The sequence below is a fragment of the Pomacea canaliculata genome, linkage group LG3, assembly GCF_003073045.1.
Source record: "Pomacea canaliculata isolate SZHN2017 linkage group LG3, ASM307304v1, whole genome shotgun sequence".
Classification (NCBI taxonomy): Eukaryota; Metazoa; Mollusca; class Gastropoda; order Architaenioglossa; family Ampullariidae; genus Pomacea; species Pomacea canaliculata.
Genome location: NC_037592.1, coordinates 9,857,051 through 9,876,591, shown reverse-complemented (window position 1 = coordinate 9,876,591; position 19,541 = coordinate 9,857,051). Strand labels below are relative to the sequence as shown.

The 19,541-nt window shown below is 34.3% G+C and overlaps 1 protein-coding gene across 4 annotated transcripts; it reads right to left on the bottom strand.

Annotated features, from left to right (window-relative positions):
* Positions 1–689: 689 nt before the first annotated feature.
* On the bottom strand, positions 690–19,533 carry LOC112560299 (PHD finger protein 21A-like). 4 transcript variants are annotated; one of them, XM_025232065.1, is made up of 16 exons: positions 19,306–19,533; positions 18,912–18,944; positions 18,665–18,730; positions 14,135–14,347; positions 13,459–13,752; positions 12,690–12,866; positions 11,669–11,720; positions 10,747–10,776; positions 9,193–9,269; positions 8,680–8,743; positions 8,067–8,170; positions 7,535–7,684; positions 6,234–6,309; positions 5,922–6,025; positions 5,583–5,639; positions 690–3,424 (listed from the first exon to the last, which is right to left on the bottom strand). In XM_025232065.1, exons 1-16 carry the CDS (start codon positions 19,366–19,368, stop codon positions 3,413–3,415), a joined length of 1,572 nt encoding a protein of 523 aa, XP_025087850.1. In that variant the 5' UTR covers positions 19,369–19,533; the 3' UTR covers positions 690–3,412. The 4 variants fall into 4 exon arrangements, with proteins under 4 accessions (XP_025087850.1, XP_025087847.1, XP_025087848.1 ...); XM_025232062.1 differs by having other exon boundaries at positions 690–5,639; XM_025232063.1 differs by lacking the exon at positions 10,747–10,776 and having other exon boundaries at positions 690–5,639.
* Positions 19,534–19,541: the final 8 nt, after the last annotated feature.

The window sequence follows — 19,541 nt, the reverse complement described above, 5'->3', positions numbered from 1 at the left end:
TCAATCACATTAATTAAAGGTTTGCAAGTCACGTATACGTGTGCACAGAGCTTCTTTGATTAATGCTATTATTTTGTTGGAGTGTTTCGTTTTCATTTCTTCAGATCATGGGGCATGTAAAAAAAAAATACATATATATATAAGCTTTTGCTTATTCCATTACCCTCGTAAACGATTAATTTGTCATTTTTCTCTCTCGGTTCCTTAATTCATCCTTTCAGTACTTTATGAAGAACATCTCAAGCACTGGACCAGTGGGTGGGTGGATGGGCAAAAAGGTATAGTTCTTGGCCCCTTGACCAGTATTTTTTTTTAAAGGAAGCCGCCCCTCGACGTTCTTACGCCACTGCATGCGCAGTCAGATGGGTCGACCTGTGTTTGCGTGCATGCCTTCGTGCTATTTTTTTAAAAGTAAAACAGGCAATACATTAACTCGCGTAATGAATACAATCTGACATTGGCAATACATACTTTGTGTCAATCTAAACTTGAGAATAATTTAAATAAAGCGCGAGAATAATGTTCATGGCCGTTTCTGCAAACATTTCTGTGGATCCACTGTTGCCCAATATTTTTGCTTCGTGTTAGCTTTATTGGAAATATCACAGGCTGATTATCGACATTTGAAAATACAAAACCAAAATCCTCTACTGTCATATTAAGTATCCAAAAATAAAACCAAATCTCACTGCGGCTAAAAATTTATTTCATATACACATCGTCATGCACATACATCCACAACTGTACATAGTAAATATTCATCACAATCATGTATCTCATGCAAGATTACTTCAGTCTTGCACAACAGAAAAAAAACATACAGATAATGTCTTTTTCCTAATTTCTCACAGTCGGTATCAAGTGATCACATTCAATCCTGCATATATATTGTTTTATTAACATCACAAGAACAGAAAATGGCCATCGTAAGAAATAATTTTGACAAGGGATTTTGGCATCTACTGTTTTCAATCTTAAAGCACAAATTACACATTATTTGAGCAAAGCTCAAACACTTATCCAATCAGTGTTTTGACTATTAAAGTTCAGGCAGGTATAAATACATGTTGAGTAAACAGATGGTGTATGTTTTGTTAAAACTATAGTGTTATGTTCACTAAGTTTCTTTACTGTGAGATGTGCTAATCATTAAAGCTAAAAAAATTCTAAAGGCAAATTTTTCTGCACTGGAATGCATTCATCAGGAAATCAGCAGCATTTAATTTACAATTCTAATTAAGCACCAAACACAAAATCGCAACAATGGACAATGTTCATTCAGCGCTGTTTTTAAATAGCATTTGCAATGGTTTCAGGTATTTATGATATCAAATGAATCTTATGATGAGTTTTTCCAGACAAAAAATCAGCAATTAGACAAACCTAGACCAATACTGATTGCTATAAAAGTGCAGATTTAAAGTCCGAGTACAACATGAAATTTAGCTCAATTTCTTGGTTTACACAACAGTCCTTTGTCTTTAGTTTGCCACAATATGTTGATTTATAAATTTTTTTTAAATGCACATACCGATTGACTAGATTTCAACGTCCGACATCACTGAAGACTGCAGACGATTCACAGCTTCAAACACATGCTACTAATCTGTTGCCGTAAAAGTGAGCCTTTTTTTTTTAAGACAACACAGGAAAAGAAAATGCAGGCGCGAGATGTAATTTTCAAAATCTAGCATCTCATTAACAATGTTATTTGCTCAGATTTGGGCAGTTAGTTTAACTTAACCCACTCTTTTGAAAATAAAAATGTACACTCAGGTTGACCTTTAATGAACTTGAAACATAAAAACTTTGGCATTTATTAAAAATAGCTGATAAAGCATTAAAAGATGTACCTAAACTTAACAATTTAATCTCTTTCCTTTAGATATCAGCAAGGGTAGTTGGAAGTGCATGAGGTATTTTACAAATTTTTGCACAAAGGCAAATATATGTGGTTTGAGAATAATATCATTAAAGAGAGACACCATTATTTTACATTTTCAGTTAACAAGACATTGTAAAAAGAACTAGTTTCTCAACCACCAAATTCCCATGAACGAGGCATAAATTTCTGAAATAAATTTCAGGCACACCTGCAATAACACAAAAGTTGTACATATAAACAGTGTGGCCATTCAGGCAGTCTTCATGCACTCCTTAAAGTTAGGGATAATGCAGATTAGAAAGAAGTAAACATTCCATTAAAAAGCCACTGCTGCTGACAGCTTAGATGCTTAACGAAATAGTTATTCATGCTATGGGTTCAAGTGGATATGACAGTACACAACCTTGTGCAAGGCAAAAGACTGCATAATAAGATCAGTTTTTAAAAAAATAAACCCAAACCATGATGCTGCAAGTGAGAGAGGCCAGCAACCGCCATGTTTACAAATGAGTTGGCATGCAGATTTTGCCAAGCAACCATCATATTTAAAAATGAGCTGACATGCAGGTTTTGCTCGATAATGGAAAAAAAAACAAACCCAAACCATTATGCGTTAGAAGCAACCAGAAAAAAAAAAAAAAAACTCTTGCATGCATGGGGTGGCCAAGTGGAATTTTCTCTGTGACGTCCCCAGTTTCTATACTATACCCAAGTTCTCATGTACTTGTTGGGAGAAAAAGCAAGCAACTTGTGCTAATGGCGTCCCTGAAAATGCCTTGTTAGTCGTTCATTTAAAACTTAAGATTAATATTGCTGACAGGTTAATAAAGTAGAAGTTATTCATTTTTTGTGAAAATGCACTAATTGTTCTTTAAAAAAAATTGTTTAAGCACACGTGCACTGACTCAGATTTCATATTACAATAGATACACTGTCACCGAAGTAATTAGTGAAGGCTGCCGCCAATATATCTTCTAACCCATGGGGTAGAATCATATCAACTAGCCTGCAAAGACGTAATAGGATTAGTTTCTTTACTAGATTCCACGCAAAATGCAAGAAAACTGATGACTAAATGGGCCTCAGATTGAAAGCAGCACTGTTCTATCATTTTGTAAGACCAGTTAAAATAATTTTTAAGTCTATTTACTTCTTTATATTTTATGTACTTTTATAAACTTCCTCTCAACCTTTAAAACAAAGTGTCCAAGGAAATAATGTACATGCAAAATAAAATCTTATGGAAAAGATTGCACCACTTCTATTTTCCAACACCATTGTCATCATTTATATTTTGCTCCGCTAAAATATCTTTGGAGCTAGTAAACATAGCTAATAAAAGATGAAAAGGGGGAGGGATGGGGGAAGCTCTGTAACATGATGCAGTTTCAGTTTGATTTCATACTTTATTATACAGCAGCAAATCTTAGAAATAGAACAATAACATTGTCTTGTGGACTCCTGTTTCTTGCCAGCCACAACAATCATTTCTCCCAAACCTTGCTGTCTTAGACATGACATCCACTTCTACCACAGACTCTGCAACAGCAGCATTGTGATTAGGTAAGGTTCACATAAAAATGATTGGAAGAGTGAAAGAACATCTAATATTAAGTGCACAAAGGTTTCACAACCAGGATGGTTGCCTCTGCCAGGCAAAACAGTAGCATTTATTTAGCAAAATTCATATGCTATGAACAAATACCCAAACTTTAGACAACAGTTTTAACATATAGACTTAATACTTTAAGGTTACACTTGCCTCTAATTGAAACATTTTGTAAACTCATGGTGGAAGCTAGAATTTAATGGCAACCAAAACCTTTTACAGGTACCAGAAAAATAAATCCTGATCCATTCAACAACATTTATGTTGAGATTAAAATAAAACTTCAGCATCTTTAAAGGGTGCACACAACTAATGCTAACAAGCCAGTAGTAAATGGTCTTTGTGCACAGCCAAAACCAGGAATGAAGACAGCATTTATGAAAACACTTTATCATTTTAATTTGCTGCCTGTCCTTATTGAAAAAAAAACCCAACAAAACCTCATGTTCACCTATGCTAAATCCTTCTTATGTTCTTTTAAGTACACTTTCATTCATCTTTACATATATACATACAAACATGTCATGCACCGTGAGCATTCAACACTTTTAAATGCATAAAGCGATTTTTGTTGTTGTTGAGAGTGTAAAACATACATTCTATGAACGACATCCTGACAGGCACAATACAGTAGAAAAGTATAAACTGAAATGATCTCTAATACTAGAAAACTTGAGTAATTAGCACCAAAGACCAATGACTTCTGACCTCTGAAAAAGGCCAATATTTTTGATTATGACTGAAGCAACTGTTAGTATCAATTGATTCCCCTGATAATTGGTACAGTGTTTGCTAATCAACAACAGAGGTAAATTAATGCCGGGTGGGCTTTTGTAGAAAATGGCTTATGCAAAGTTTATACAGCCATCCATGTCACACCATCATTAAAACGATATGCCCCTAAGGAATATAGTTTGAAGAAAGACTACACGCTTGATGTGGCACCTCAACTGGCCACAATTTGATACTTTGCCAATGTATAATACAGTAGTTTTACAACTGACAAAGGTTAATTTTCTACAGGTGAAAGTATTTGGCAAAGTTTAACAATGCTTTTGGCATCAACAAGACGACTATTTTTAAATATAAATTTTTTTTTTTAAAGTTTGAAATACTTCTAGCTGTCTGTAAATGAAGACAGAAAGGAGAATTTCATTTGATGCAAAGCAAAAGACATATTGAAGACTGCAAATCATCAAACAGCAAAAGTGAGAAATTTATACATTTATAGAAATGAACTTTGCCATACAGAAAAATAATGTATCTTTGTGGAATGTTTTGTGGGGTTCCCTTAGTCTCAGCATTTGAGAACCCAATGAACTGAGAAGCTTTTCTAAAAAAAAACAGGCTGCCAACACTAGGTAAGCTGCCAAGAATAAGAACTGACAGTCTCTAAGGTATCTCAGCTCCACTGTCATGTATTTTAAAGAAAAGCTGTTGACAGAATGAATGCAGTAAAATCTAGCAAGGCGTTCGGGTAACTGCAAATGTAAGGCAAGACAGTCTTTTTATTAAGTAACAAGTAAAATATGAAGACTTAACAGCCACAAGTGCACAGGATGGTCACAATGTCAGCTAGGTCTATTCAGCAAATCTTCAGCATGTCCTGGAGCAGTGGAATAAGTATGCCTGATGCAGGCACCTTTGGACACCCCACCCAAACCCTAAATTCTAAAGTTCAAAGTCTCAAAACAAGAGTGCAGAAGCCTCTCCTAGCTGCCAAAAAAGGTTTCAATATTAGTTTCCAGCCTAAGTCACCACTCTTACTGTACAAGCTTTGCAGGCCATTCTCCTGTTGGCCTTGCTATTGGGCACCTCTACAGACACGCCATTCTGTAAATTTTTTTCCTGTTCTTGTCCATGATTGAACAAACTTCAACTAAAAGACTTGCAAGTGTCAACCATATTTTAATGTTGCCTGTTTCCCCTACTTCTTCTCCCCCTCCCCTGAACTCTCCCTCCCTTTTATCAACGGGATAAAGACAGCAAATGTCAGCAGGCTGAATAAGGTCATGCTGTTGTCTCAGAAAGTTTCACAGAAGTTGTGGGCGTCTGGAACACTTTAATGAAGTTTGTCAGGGTCTCAACCTGTTCAGCTGTCTTGGCTGTCACTTCTGTGAGTTTTTGCTTCTGCTCTTTATGTTCCTACACAGACAAGAAACAATGTGCAAGGTTACATTTTTGCTATCTTGATATTTTTTATAGTGACAAGATATCCTATCTTATGTAGAATGAACCCACCAAAAAGAAAAAAAAAATCTACCTTTGTTATATTGTCTTTGAAATATTCTTTGTCAAAGACATTTGAATAAAACAGAAATTGAAAATAGTCAGGAAAAATAGTCAGGAACCACAGACCGGCAAACAATTATGTTTCTCCAAAAACTAAGTGGGAAAAGAAAAACAAGAAATTAATGTAAAATTCACCACAATCTGCTCCTGAAGCCGCTTCGTCTTTTCTTGAAGTGACAATTTCTCACTAAGTAGCTCTGTACTTTTACGCTGCAATTTTCGCTTTTCTTCTTCTTTGCCTGTGACAGCAAACGATACACACAAGTGACTGGAAGAAAGACTAACTGCAGTCTGGATTAAATCTACAGCATGAGCACAAAAACAGGATTCATTAACAAGGGAATTAGAAGACAGTTCATCATACCAACCTAATTAGCACGCTCCATGGTACAGCTTTTAACAGATCCACCAGCTCCATTTAAAAAGTGCATAAACACACATACTTACTTGCTTTTGCATTGATATAGGAGTGAACCATTGTCAAAGCCCCATTGCTGAGTCCAGTCATTCCATTTCCTTTTACCTGTTGTACACAGACTTAATCAATTATAAAATGATAAGAAGCGCACCTAAGGAAACATTTCCCCCTGCTAAGTGGGTAAGTTTAAAGGGTTTTTAGCCCCAGACTCATGACATTCTCTTCATGTCTCTTTTAGCCCACCCTTCAAGGATGGTGAGAAGTGACAGTAGCAAGTGCTAGTAGTTCACCAGTTTTCTGCCCCAAAAGTTAGAACTGGTTGGTGGAGAACAGTTATTTGAAAGCATTTAAACATTAACCGAGATGGTTGATTCAATACCAATTCAAAGAATGACAACCATGAGTTTTAAAGTTCTGTGCTACCTGTCTATACATGCGCTCTTGTAAATTTTGTACCATTCTGCGAAATTTTGAAGGTCCTGCTAAGCCAGAATAAGCTCTGCCTTTTATTTTCAGCATGATTACATGCTGAATCAATACCTACTTTTGATATTCCATTCTTGCAGCCAAAAATGGCTCTAAAACTTGTTTTGTCCTTCTGCACTTCTTGCAACTATGGTAAAATACCTTTCTATTTGTGAGCAATGACTGAAATATGCCAGCCTTAAAGGCACCGTCGTTTTTATATATATATAAAACTTTTAGCTAATTTATTTTTTTGTAATTTTTTTTTCAAATGCTGACATTGCATGGGACTAGAAATCATGTTAATATTAAAAAATAAAAGGCTTTAGACTTTTGTTGAGACTCTCTTTCCAAAGCTGTAAAAATCTAAAATTAAAATCTAGTATTCAGATATAGGAAGGCAAGGATTGAGGCAGCATCAAGCTGGAATTTGTATTTGAATGATTTAATGACCTATACATTTAATGCAATATACCTGACATTTACAAATAGCAAACAAATATGCAAGCAATTATAGGTGTACAAAATATTTCATAAACTAAAGCACAAAAAAATTTATCCATATGTCGAAACCCTTTTCTAGAAAATAGAAACTTTCCTACTCTCTTTTGTTTTTGTTTTTTTTTTTTTTTTTGGGGGGGGGGCGCTATGCTGAGCTAGCAAAGAATCCTGTATCTTTTACACATGTCTTTTTTTCTTCTTCTTCAATAATTAGCTCCCCACAACCCTCTCTTACAATGTTACCTGTTTGTCTTCTCCCATGTATATGAGATTAGCAATAATACATTTATATCAACCCTGTAACAGCAAATGGAAAATAGCCAAATAAAGAGAAAAAGGATGAAAATAAAGATAAATAACTCACTATACATCCAGGGCAACTCCATGGACCAGGTGGGACAGTAGCCAATGGTGGTGAAAGGCAGTCCAAATGGTAGACTAGAGTACAGGTAGAGCAAAGCAGTAGTTTGCCTTCTTTCCCACATTCAGCACAAACATCATCATGATTATCACCCTGTGAAACAATGAAAATGCCTTTAAATGCAGAATTTTTATTCTGCCAGAATAAACTGAAAAAAAAATCCCCAAAAAACAACTACATATACTACTCATCTCAGACAAATTTTAAGATGATAGCGACAGGAAACTTTAGCGTCAGTACACAAACTGAATAATTTATCAGCATTTTTTAAAGTAAAATTTAGCAATTTAATGAGAGAAAATTTATCAGCTGTAAATTTTCTTTAAAAGAAAAGTTACAAGCGTTATTTTTATTTCAGCATCATTTTCTTGGTTTCAATTTGATAAAGCAGGCAAGTCAAGATTTTAAGTTGAACACAACACAATGACTTCACCATAATCCAGATCATCAGGAATGACTAGAATAGTAAACTTACTTCAGATCCCAGCTGTTTTCTAAACTCTGTACCGGCATTTTCAATACTGTCTGGTGTGCCTGGACGACTGTTTAATGGGGAAGGACCGGGCTTAAATGGTCTGCCTGTTTGAAAACACAATTTTTAAAATATTTGGTTTTTAAAAAAGTAACATACAAAGTTCAATAATCCATAAACATTACTATCACTTTGTTGATTTGTAAATATCACAACACACCAAATTTATATTTGTTTCCTCTACAAAAGTGATCTGTCGTTAACACCTCTTTGCTCTATATTTACACAAGAAGTATAGCTGGCTCTTTAAACTTTTTTAGTTACCAAAGTTCACTGGGCAGGATGTTTCTGCAGGGTTTTTACCACTTAAGCAACAATGTGGGCATTATTTTCTCCAAATACTCCTCCATCTTCTCTCACAAATAATAAAAAGGAAGTATAAGGTAATGCATAAAATATATGGCTAACGATGATGAAAAAGATGCCATAATTATGAAACTTATAACTGCATACACATTATTCACCACTGGCTGATACAAACTTTCTGAAAGTCAGCATAACAAGTAAAATTAAAATTATTTTAAAAAGTTATTGTTGTAAAACAGCAAAGGTTTACCTCTTGGTTTTTTAGGGACTACCGACGGTAATCCATTTAGCCATGCACTGTTGCCACGCCGCCTCTAAACAAAACAAAACAAAACAAAAAAAAACAACAAAAAAAAAAAAAAAAAAAAAAAAAAACAACCCCCCACCACACACACAAAATTGAAAAAAAAATGTTAGTGGGTTTTGGTGAAGAGATTACTAGAGTACTAACTACAATTTTTAATGAATTATATAGTTCAAGAATTAATGCTAGACTCTGATAAATGTTTAACAGGCTTCATGATCAATGCCTCACATGATCCCTAAGGATGTGAGGATGGTATATTTAGAAATTACAAGCAATGACTCTATTTCTTCTAGCTTTGGAAAACTTCTGACATTGCAGTACAGGCAAAGTAAAAATAAAATATCTGTGTTCAAATAATCTATAATTATACAAGGGACAATCTATCCTTTCTTGGAATACAAAATGTATTATACAACTATAATGTGTAATGTTCATATAGAAATCTCTCCACCTTACCTCTGGCTCAAAATTGTAACTGAACTGAGGGTTTGCAGTTGAGCGTCTTTTCCTTTCCACCCTCCTTGTCTGCATTTCTGAACAGTTACAAATTCCAAGAAATTAAAATAAATACAACCCCCAAAATAAAACATTTTAATAAAAGAGAGTAGAGCTCATTAAAAAGGTATTAATACTCAAATTAATAATTAAAAGTGAATAAGTACTTTGTTTACAAGAATGGGCCTTTTAACACTGTTCTTTTCTCCCCCATTATATCAAAGAGATCAAGGCTTCATTTCCTATGACATCACAAACTGTGATAACTTGTAGCTATGGCAATGGCTCTGAAGCCCTTGGGACTTGCTGAAGCCTTTAATGGTGCCCTAAAATTGGAATTGAGGCCAATCTATGTGTGCTTTAACCCATTAAGAATTGATTTAAAAATTCACATAAATCTATTTGCATATTTGCAGAAAAATTGAGTTTGAATTTGTGCTTGATTCACGTTAGTATTTAAAATGTTGCTCCAAATATACTGACATCACTAAGTACACCTGAAGACAAAAAGAGAAAAATGAAGGAAGATGAAAAAAAAATTTCCAGGGTTTGTATTTAACTTGTCTTTGACAAAGAAGGACAAAAATCCTTTTCCTGTCAAAATTTTCTTGTTAGAGTTTCACATTTCTTCACAAAACAGCAGATCAAAATTTATACTTAAATACTGATGGAGAATAAGGGACACATATTAACCATGCCATGCATCATGCATTGCCAGATATTTTCTCTTGGTGAACACTTTATCATAACTTTACAAACTTTATGCATGCTTCAACTTAAATCATTAATAAGCTTGCCAAAGTAAAGGCCCACATCACAACTGATTCTTTCTTGTACACCCATCTACACACACACACCTTTAGTCATATTTGAAAATGTTTCATTAAACCAAAATTTAAAAGAAATCATAGTTATTGTCATCACAGACTGTTAAACAGTTTTGCCAACAGAGATCTTAAGAAAACTTCTGAGTTCAGTGACTGGCTGTTCAGGATTTTAAGCATTTGGTCTCTTGATTCTGAAGTACATAAGAGGTTTAATCATACGTATTGCAAGGATTTATACATCTTTGCAGGGTTATCAAGATAATTATTGCTCCTTACAAGTTTCAAGCAATGTTATAAATGTCAAACACAATCATAGTTTTAGTTGCTGATATATTGTTTCTAATCCCCAACAAAAGGGTTTTGATCCTCTTCTCGTCTATCGCTACCTTGAAACAATGGAACATTAAGTTCATGCTTTCTACTGAGTGAGTAATTTAATAAGTCAGTTTTCGGGGAATCCATTAACCATTGCCAGTAATGCAGCATCTCAAAAACAGTTTATAAATGTTGCAAATGTTCACTGAGTACTCACTAGTTCTTGTAAGTTCCCAATCATTTAAGGCATGTCATCACACACACCCATAAAGAAAAGACCAGCATCCTACAAGGCAATGTCTAATTAGATACATGCATATTTCATGGCCAATCAATGGCAACACGAACAGATAGTTAATTCTAATGCAATCACCTTGTGCTGGGATTACCACTGTAAGTAAACCTGTCAAAGATTGAACAGTTAAAAAAGAAGAAAACAATAACAACAAAACCTTTTTTAACAACTTGTCCCTATTACCCACAGTTTGGCAATGCTGTAACTTAGTAATGAACAATAACTAAGACAGGCAGCTCCATAGGAAATCACATAAAGTAAAGCTCATCACTTCAGACAGTTCAGCATGTTAGCAGAAAACAGAAATACTCCTAACAAGCCTCTTTGAGAATTAATAACAGCTGTTGTTTTCTCTTATAAAACTAGTCCACTGCAAATATGTGACTCTACACAGCAATTGTAAGCTTATGAAGGTCAGGAAACTCTAAATCATTTGTGAATACCACTGGAAAATAATATTAAACGAAAAAAAATGTTTTTTTTTAAAATTTAAATTTTCTTCACACTCACTAAAAATTGTTTTTGAAATAAGCACTTCATATAGCTTCGTCGATATTTCTAAAACGAAACTTGCATCTTAAAAGTCCTACCTTGTTGTCTTCCAACTTCCTTCTAATATAATTTTTTGGCAAGGTTGGAAGAAAGTGAACATAGTGATGAGAATTATCAAGAGAAAAGAAAAAAAGGTAAGACTTCACAGTTTAAAGTAGATATGCAATACACATATCATCTATAATGTAAAAACTCAAGATCCAAAAAGATTTTCTTTTCTGACTACTTGACTGGGAGAGAAACAATAAAAATAACCATCCAGCAATCAAGATGCAGCATCTGTATTCAAAGAGCACAACAGCATGGAATTTATGCACACTGTATGTCAAATTTAATGGATTAATATTTAAAGGAGTTTCGCAAGAATATAGACATGCACACTGGCACACAGCAATATTACAATATCAAATCAACAGCATGCATCGATCTAATGTTAGTCAATACTTGCCTTTCAAGGAAGCTGGAGTTACCAAATCAAGACATGCCATGAAGTCCATTTTCTAATGGGAAGGGAGAGAGAGAGAAAAAAAAAAAACAATATCATGAGCTAGATGCCACTTGTCAACTTACAAATATGGCAATGATACAATTTAAAGTGTTAATTCTAGTATTTCTTTTCATCTACATGCTTTTTGAAGCAGGATGTTTAATAAAAAGTAGTTTAAAAAAAATTTTGTTTGCATCACAACTATATTTGTGTGTAAACATGGTGAACATCTTCCTGATGTTTTAATTTCCACTAAAGTACTAACTTTTACCTTGATCATTATGCCATCATAAGACTTAAGATAATGTATATTTTATTAATCCAAGAATACTCAACAGATAAGAAGTTTGCTAGTCAAAGTAGCTCACAGGACTTAAAATTACCAAACATTTTTAAAACACACTCATGTTTAAAATTCAATATAACTCAATTCTGAGCAGAAAACTCAACATCTATTACAAAACTATCAAAACGTTATTCTCTAAAAAAGCAATCCGGTTTATAAAAGTGTGACCAAACCTATCGTCCACTTGCACCAAATACATTTGCTCCCATATTTTTCTCATCTTCCCATGGTCTTCATGCACGTCTGATACATTTTTAAAGTCTAAATAGCTCTGACCTTACAAAAACCCCTTTTCTTCCCACTAGGAACAGTTTCAACATAAATATGTATGTAGCCATACTGAAAGTCTCTAACCTATTCATTGCAAGTGTTCATTGTAATCCCAACTTTTATCTAGTGATGAATATTTTCCTCACTTTTTATTTCCAGAAAATATTCCTGTGAATTGTATATGATCCTGATTTCCTAACTTCAAAGAAATTTCAGACCTCTTCACCAAGCTGTAAAAATTCCACATCTTCCAGTTCTGGAAGATTTTCTTTTTCCATGACTTCAACATTTTTACAAACCCTGAACAGTGATGCATCTAAAAATATAATAAAAGGAGAGAAATAAATTCATTCCTAGTTTGAATACCTTCTTTTCCTCAGATGAAAAACTTTTAGTTTCAGCAGTTGCCTTTTTGCTGTCTTTTGTTTCAACATCCAAACATCCTTTTATATTTCTGGTTCCAGAATCTGAGAGACTCCTATGGATAAATCCATTGCTCTGGCCTGAATCATGTTTACCAGAGGATGCTTGGTTGTGGGAACTCTGAAGCAGAGCAAAACTTACAATTTCAGAAATACCAATAGAAGTGTTTCAACAGGAGTATAAAAATGAAGTTCATTCATGGCTAGAGGGTGACTGCTCTCTCTCACTTTCATATTTGCCAATTGATCTGTCTTAAGTTTTGTTTCTAACTTTAAAAAAAATTTTAAAAAAAAACCCTCTTGCATAGATATGCACTCATCAAACATTAATTTATTTGGCCATAATAAGTTCATGTTTTTTCAATAAAAGGACTGGAAGGGAGATGTAAGGGTTAGCACTCTTGCTTGACCAGTGCAATACTAGGGAGAACAGAAAACACTATAGTCTCAAAGACTTATTAATGTTCTGTATTAAGACCCAAATGCCAGCGGAGCCTTCTATTTGTCAAAAACTAACCAGACCACCCTTCCCCCAACTTATTTCAGAGAAAAATAAATATATGCAAGTCATTCTTTACTTTCACTGCCTAAAATCCTAAATCACTAATGGGGACTACACAGATACAGAATAGTGTTTTATCTCCTGACATTGGTTCACTGCTTACAGACCTAATGTAGGTGATTAATAGTGTCTAAAAATACAACAGTTTTACCTGCTGAAGAGGTTTTACTTGGCTAATGGGATACTGAGGTACTTTGATTGGTGGTGAACCCCTCCATGGCTGAATGGAAGGTTCTAAAGATGGTGGCTGCTTTATGCCACCAACAGCAGATGTTGCAATATTGTTATTGTTGTTATGCAAGGCAGCAGCAGCAGCTGTCACAGCAGTGCTGTTCAAGGTCTGTAAGTTAAGAAGAAGATGGCGCTGGTCCTGACCATCTGTTCGGAATGCCAAATCACCAGGCTGGTTCAAGACCCCAGGAAAAGCCAAAAGTGTAGAATGGGCCTGAAATACCAATGTTTATCAGTCAAATAGAAAAGCTTTCTAGGATATTAACAACTATTTAATACAAATGTCCTATGCCTTTGTAACATCACTGAGGTTATGCATATAAACAGTTCCTGAAAACTTGTTATCGATACAAAAGAAAGTAAAGAGACAAGCCAAATTCTTCTGTCAGCCTTATCATGTTGCCTTTGTTGCAAGTAAATACATTTAGTTAAAACAGTTCTAATCATATTCAGAAAGATAATCATTTTAAAACATCGAACTTGGTCAAAATCTTTCAATCATACTTTAAGCAAATAATGCTGAAATGGTGCAGTGACTGGGTCATTCAAATGCAACATGACCTCATCTAAGTTTGACAAATTTAAAAGACACTTACCTGTACATGGGCAAGGGGAACCATCACACCTACTGGAAGGAGAGCCTGAGATGGAAGGGTCAGCACTCTTGCTTGACTAGCAGTTGCAGAATTAGAGGGCACAGAAGACACCGCCTCACCAGCAGGAACAATAGAGCCCAGGCCAGTAGAGGTCACAAAAGACTTCTTGCTGTTCTGCATTAATTCTTGCCGAAGCTCTTGGACTAGCACTTTCTGAAATAGTCGAAATTATATGCCATGTCCTTTTTCAAGAACAAAGAAAGAAACTTTTGCTTTGTCAGGATTTGTTTTTAGATCAACAATTCATTTACCCAAACTTTCTACCCACCAACTTCTTTTCCCAGAGATCAATAAGGTCTCTGATGGAAATAAATCCCTCTTATATAGTGCAGTTCTTGTTAAGGTTTAACATGCATTACAATAGGGATACACACATAAAGCAAGTGTGCACGCATAAACACACAGAAACATACACAAGAATTAAATCCCCACATATAATCCCTCAACTGCACAGCAAAAACATGTAAATCTACACACTACAGAACAAGGAAATATCTAATCTTTTAAGGAAAAGCCAGACAAAAGAGAAGTTTTCAGCTGAGTTTTGAAACTACTGCGTGTAGGTGCATTTCTCAGTTCAGTTTAAAGTTCCAGACACACAGGGCAGCAAAACTGAAGCAATGATGTCCAAATGTATTGTGGTTAGTTTTGGGGACTTTTGTGGAGTTTTTCTGCTGCAGATTGGAGAGTGCAGGCAGGCTGGTAAAGAAGTTAACAAACGCTGGGGAAGACAAAATTCAAAGTGATTATAGGCAGGAGTGGCTATCTTAAACTGATTACTGTAGTGTATTGGAAGCCAAAGCAATTCCTTCAGCAAGTGTGTGTTGTGTTTATACTTTGATTTCCACAAATCAAATTTTGCAGCATTCTTTTGAACCCCATGCAAGAATGAAACTTTTCTTTTTTATATACAAAAATATTGCACTTCATTACAAGTGATTTGCAGCATCCTTCAGTATTATCCCACAGTACAAAAAAAAAAAAGCCACTCTTAACATGATTACACTGAACACAAAACTTTGTTTTTGAACAAAGCGGTTGCATAAGCCATAATAAGAGATTGAAATTTATAGGTCCGTGTCTTTAAAATCTTTCCAAAATACCTTTACTAGATATTATGACTATAATAGTTTTACAAGTATTAAATAAGTTTTTCTGAAATATACAATAGTAGCCATGTGTAAGTAATGTCATCACCAAGATTTATCTATTCTTGCTTGTTCTTAATGCTAAACCAGATTCTGATAGATGCTTGAAGCTACAAATAAGCCAATGTAGAATTTTAAGGTGATCCCATGATTTCTTCCTACATTGCAGTCATATTTATTCTTTACAGTTTACATGAATACTTCTGTCAAAAAACCAGATCTAAAATACACTTGGTCACTAAATGATCAACAAACTTCAATTAACTAAACAGGAAATGTATTAAAGTACTTGACTGATTTAAATATTGAAAATTGCTATAATGAATATTACTTGCTTTATATAATGGACAAAAAATATTTTTAAATAAGTAATTTACCCATGAGCTTTTAAATGCTGTCGCTAAAGACTGATTCACTAATTGGCATGGAAGAAAGCCTAATATTTTTTTTTAGAAGTGCAGGAGCAGACCACACACTTTCTATATGTTACAGTCTTTGTAGTTGGGATTGACAAAATTTCACAGTCACACGAAGGGTGAACTATATATGTGGGTTAATCTCTAAGTTCATTATCTTATAAAGTTAAAATATCATATGACGAAGAAACGATATCAAACTTCAAATTATGTATAAAGCAAAATGAAAAACTGCTGCCAGTTATTTTAAGTAGATCCCTTTTTTCTGCCTTTTCTTCTGTGTTCACCACATACATAACTTCTTCTTTTAGATATCACCTCTTTCATTTGCCATGTTTGCTTGCAATCATATCCTCTGTTGCATATCCATCATCATTAACTTTTCTTACATTTCTTCATGATAAAAACACTCGAAGCTCCTCATATCAGGGTGCAGTTGTGTTTCAAAACTGATTTCCTACTTTAGCTGCTGCAGTCACTTCAGCACAATTTGTGAGAGTAAAAGCATTTCTACAGACAAGGATTCTATTTCTGAAAGGCATTACCTCCTACTTCTACATATTCACCAAATTAAAATCAAGTGTCTATCCAGTGTGTGTGATCCTGTTCCCTTTCTTTCTTCAATATTTCAAAATGGACTTCCAGGTGAAAAGCAACAGTTAACATGCCTCATTAACATTAATTTACCTAGCAGAAGGATAAAGATCTAATCTTTGAAAGACAATGTTTCTATTTATTTAGTTTAATTCCACTTCTGATTCATTTCTCCAGATTATTCATTCAAATCCCATTATTATTATGCCTATGTGATTTTATTTTTGTAAAGCGCTTTGAACCTGCCTTTGACGATAGGGAAAAGTGCTAAATTATTAAGGGACCTTTCTGAATATTAACAGATATAAATATTCAAGTCTGTGATAATTAGCAAGGCACAAAAATAAACCTCATGGAATGCATTCATCTCAATAAATTAAAATAACTTGGTATTTTTAAACAGTACAATATTGAAATTTGCCAAAAAAATTTAAAATTGCAAAAAGTTTAAATTACCTCAGAATTATTGTCAAGAAGACTGATATGGCGTCAGATACAGTTTTTCTTATGTCAAAGATTGGATATTGGCCAAACTATCAAGCAGTTGCCCTTGGCACAGAGTGTAGCAAAACTATCCATGTAATTAAGTATGCATATTTCAACTTATATTTGAGTATGAACCACTTGATAAATTTCTGTTAACTTTATTGTCTATAAAAAGACACAAAATTCCCCTTATGCAGATGTATTATTAAGCAGTTTTTTGGTTAGTCCAAGCTATGTTAAAGCCAACGTTATTTCCTGAAATATTCTACATTACTTTAGGTTGATGGAAATGTCAAAAGAAACCAAGGGTTTTATACACAGCTGTACACAGAAAAATATTTAAATGAAGATTATATGTTTTTAATCAAGATATGCTTTTGGAACACACACCAAAAAAAAAAAAAAAAAAAAAGCAAAATAAATAAATAAAAAAATAAAATAACAAGGCTGGAAACGATCATGCAGAAGCAAATAGTTGTTAACCTTATACTAGTCTCCCTTTGTATAAAATTTCACAACAATCATTTCATAGAATACTGAAAAAAATGCCAACAATAATACACAGAAAACATTTCCAATGATAAAACTAGACACTTGGATACTCACAAATTACAATGAAGATTTACACCTACTTCCCCATTACAGATTTGATAATATCTTATTCCTCTATTTAAAATACATACTCGCTTTTCACATTTTACTACAACTACTCACTTTACGAAAATAAAAACCCAAATCTGGAATGCACGTTTGTGCAAAACAACCTAAACAAAATACATCTACATCATTTATAGCTTTCAATAGTACAGTAGAAAATGCAATCTGATATCATAATAATCCCCTTTTGCAAAATTCTACATTTATATGTCTTCTCAACTGTCAGTTTCAATATCGTTCAAGAGCAAATTTCAAGTTTGGCATTATTTTGTGTCCATGACCATAAATACTGAAGCAGATAATTAGAAGTACATATTTTAAATCTTACATAAAATAATATAGGCCATTTTTAAAACTGCAAGCATTTAAGCATTAACAAGATATTATCAGCTTCATTGCTTATAGGAATTAAAGAGCTTGAATGAATTAACAATTACTGTTGACCAATGACAAATTCAAACTAAACACCTATTATGCTGTTTTAAAAATAAAGGTCTGGTTGTTCCTCAAAATTTTAATAATTTTTAACACTGGTATGAACAGAAAGAAAGAAATGAAAAGTAGCATAAGGTACACATAAGATAAAATCTGATAGTGATAAATAATATTAATATTTAGTTGCCAAACAATGCAGACTTTCATGAAAACAAGCATATCTACACATATTCAAATGTTAAAAAAAAAAAAACTTACTCGAAACCTAAATGATATAACCAACCCCACCTAACGGCTCCTGCCCAATTAAGAAAATAAATGCTACAAGGCACACACAAAATAAAAAGATTTTGTTGACTGTGACTAATGATATTTGGTAGTAATATTGTTTACAATAAGATTTAAAGAGTTTAAACAATACTGCTCCATAAGCAAATTTTAAATAAGAACGACAATTATGAATATGATATTTTAATTTGCTGGACAATCATTAGTAACACTGTGGGCAGTCGTCCCAGGCTGCTGATGAGTATGACAACATGAAATCCTGCACGCAGTAGCAAAGAAAGAAAAAACTACAGAAGTACAGAGAAATCAATAAAAGCATTAGCATAGCAGGTCACACAACACTACCATTCCCTGGCATCTCTCAAGGTGAATGCCTGCGCTGCCCAACTACAGTCATGCTACAAACAGATGCACCACTCTCGCTTCCCACTCCTTTTATTTCATACCTGTTCTTTACTTAGATTCATTATCTCAGTTTGAAGTTCATGCAACTTGTCCTTCATTGTTGCGTTCTGCAAAATAAAGACAAGGCTACATGAAGTCCAATAAATCTGACTTAGTTCGGAGAAAATGGCCGCACGAAAAGTTTCTACAACAAAAATCGATATTTTCTGTGCGAGCTTCGCGCTGGGAGGGTGTTGCTGCAAGTGGAGTGATAGGGCAAGGAACAAACGGTTTCTTCGTTCGACTTACCTGTGGTTCACTCTTCAGTTTCATTACCAGCATCTGAAATGAAAAATGAAGTTGACCTGGGATCAGAAGCCGAGTTTAAAGAATATACTGCAAGTTTTATCTGGTTATCTAAAAAATATCCAAATGGTGACTAAGATGATACTCCTTTCGTGGACCTGTCGCACAAGAGATATGTGAAAACAGAAAAGAATCTCCGGCACTGGTCGCACGTTTCCAGACTTAAAGCACGACAGTTACATATACAAGGATATTTTCTAACAACAGTAACAGTCCTTCTTCTTTGCCAATTCGCACTCAAATACACTTCATTAACTTCGGCATCTAAAAGTTGATAATGGACAAGTGATCGATAATGGGTGTAGTGCGGGAACCGATAAACTTTCTCAGTGCTTACCTGATGGCTTTGGATAGCGGCCTTAAGCTTGGCTTGGATAGCGTCTAAATCTGCTCTAGACATTTTTACGACGCTGCTAAATGCTTCAAATATAAGCTGTAATATTTTTCTTTCGCCTCAGGTATTTCTAACCTTTCGGTCAACCACTGTAATCAAATTGTTATTGCACTCGCTGAGAGTAAAACAACACCGTACTCCCTTCACATTCATCCGCGATCGCTCCTGATTATGGAAAT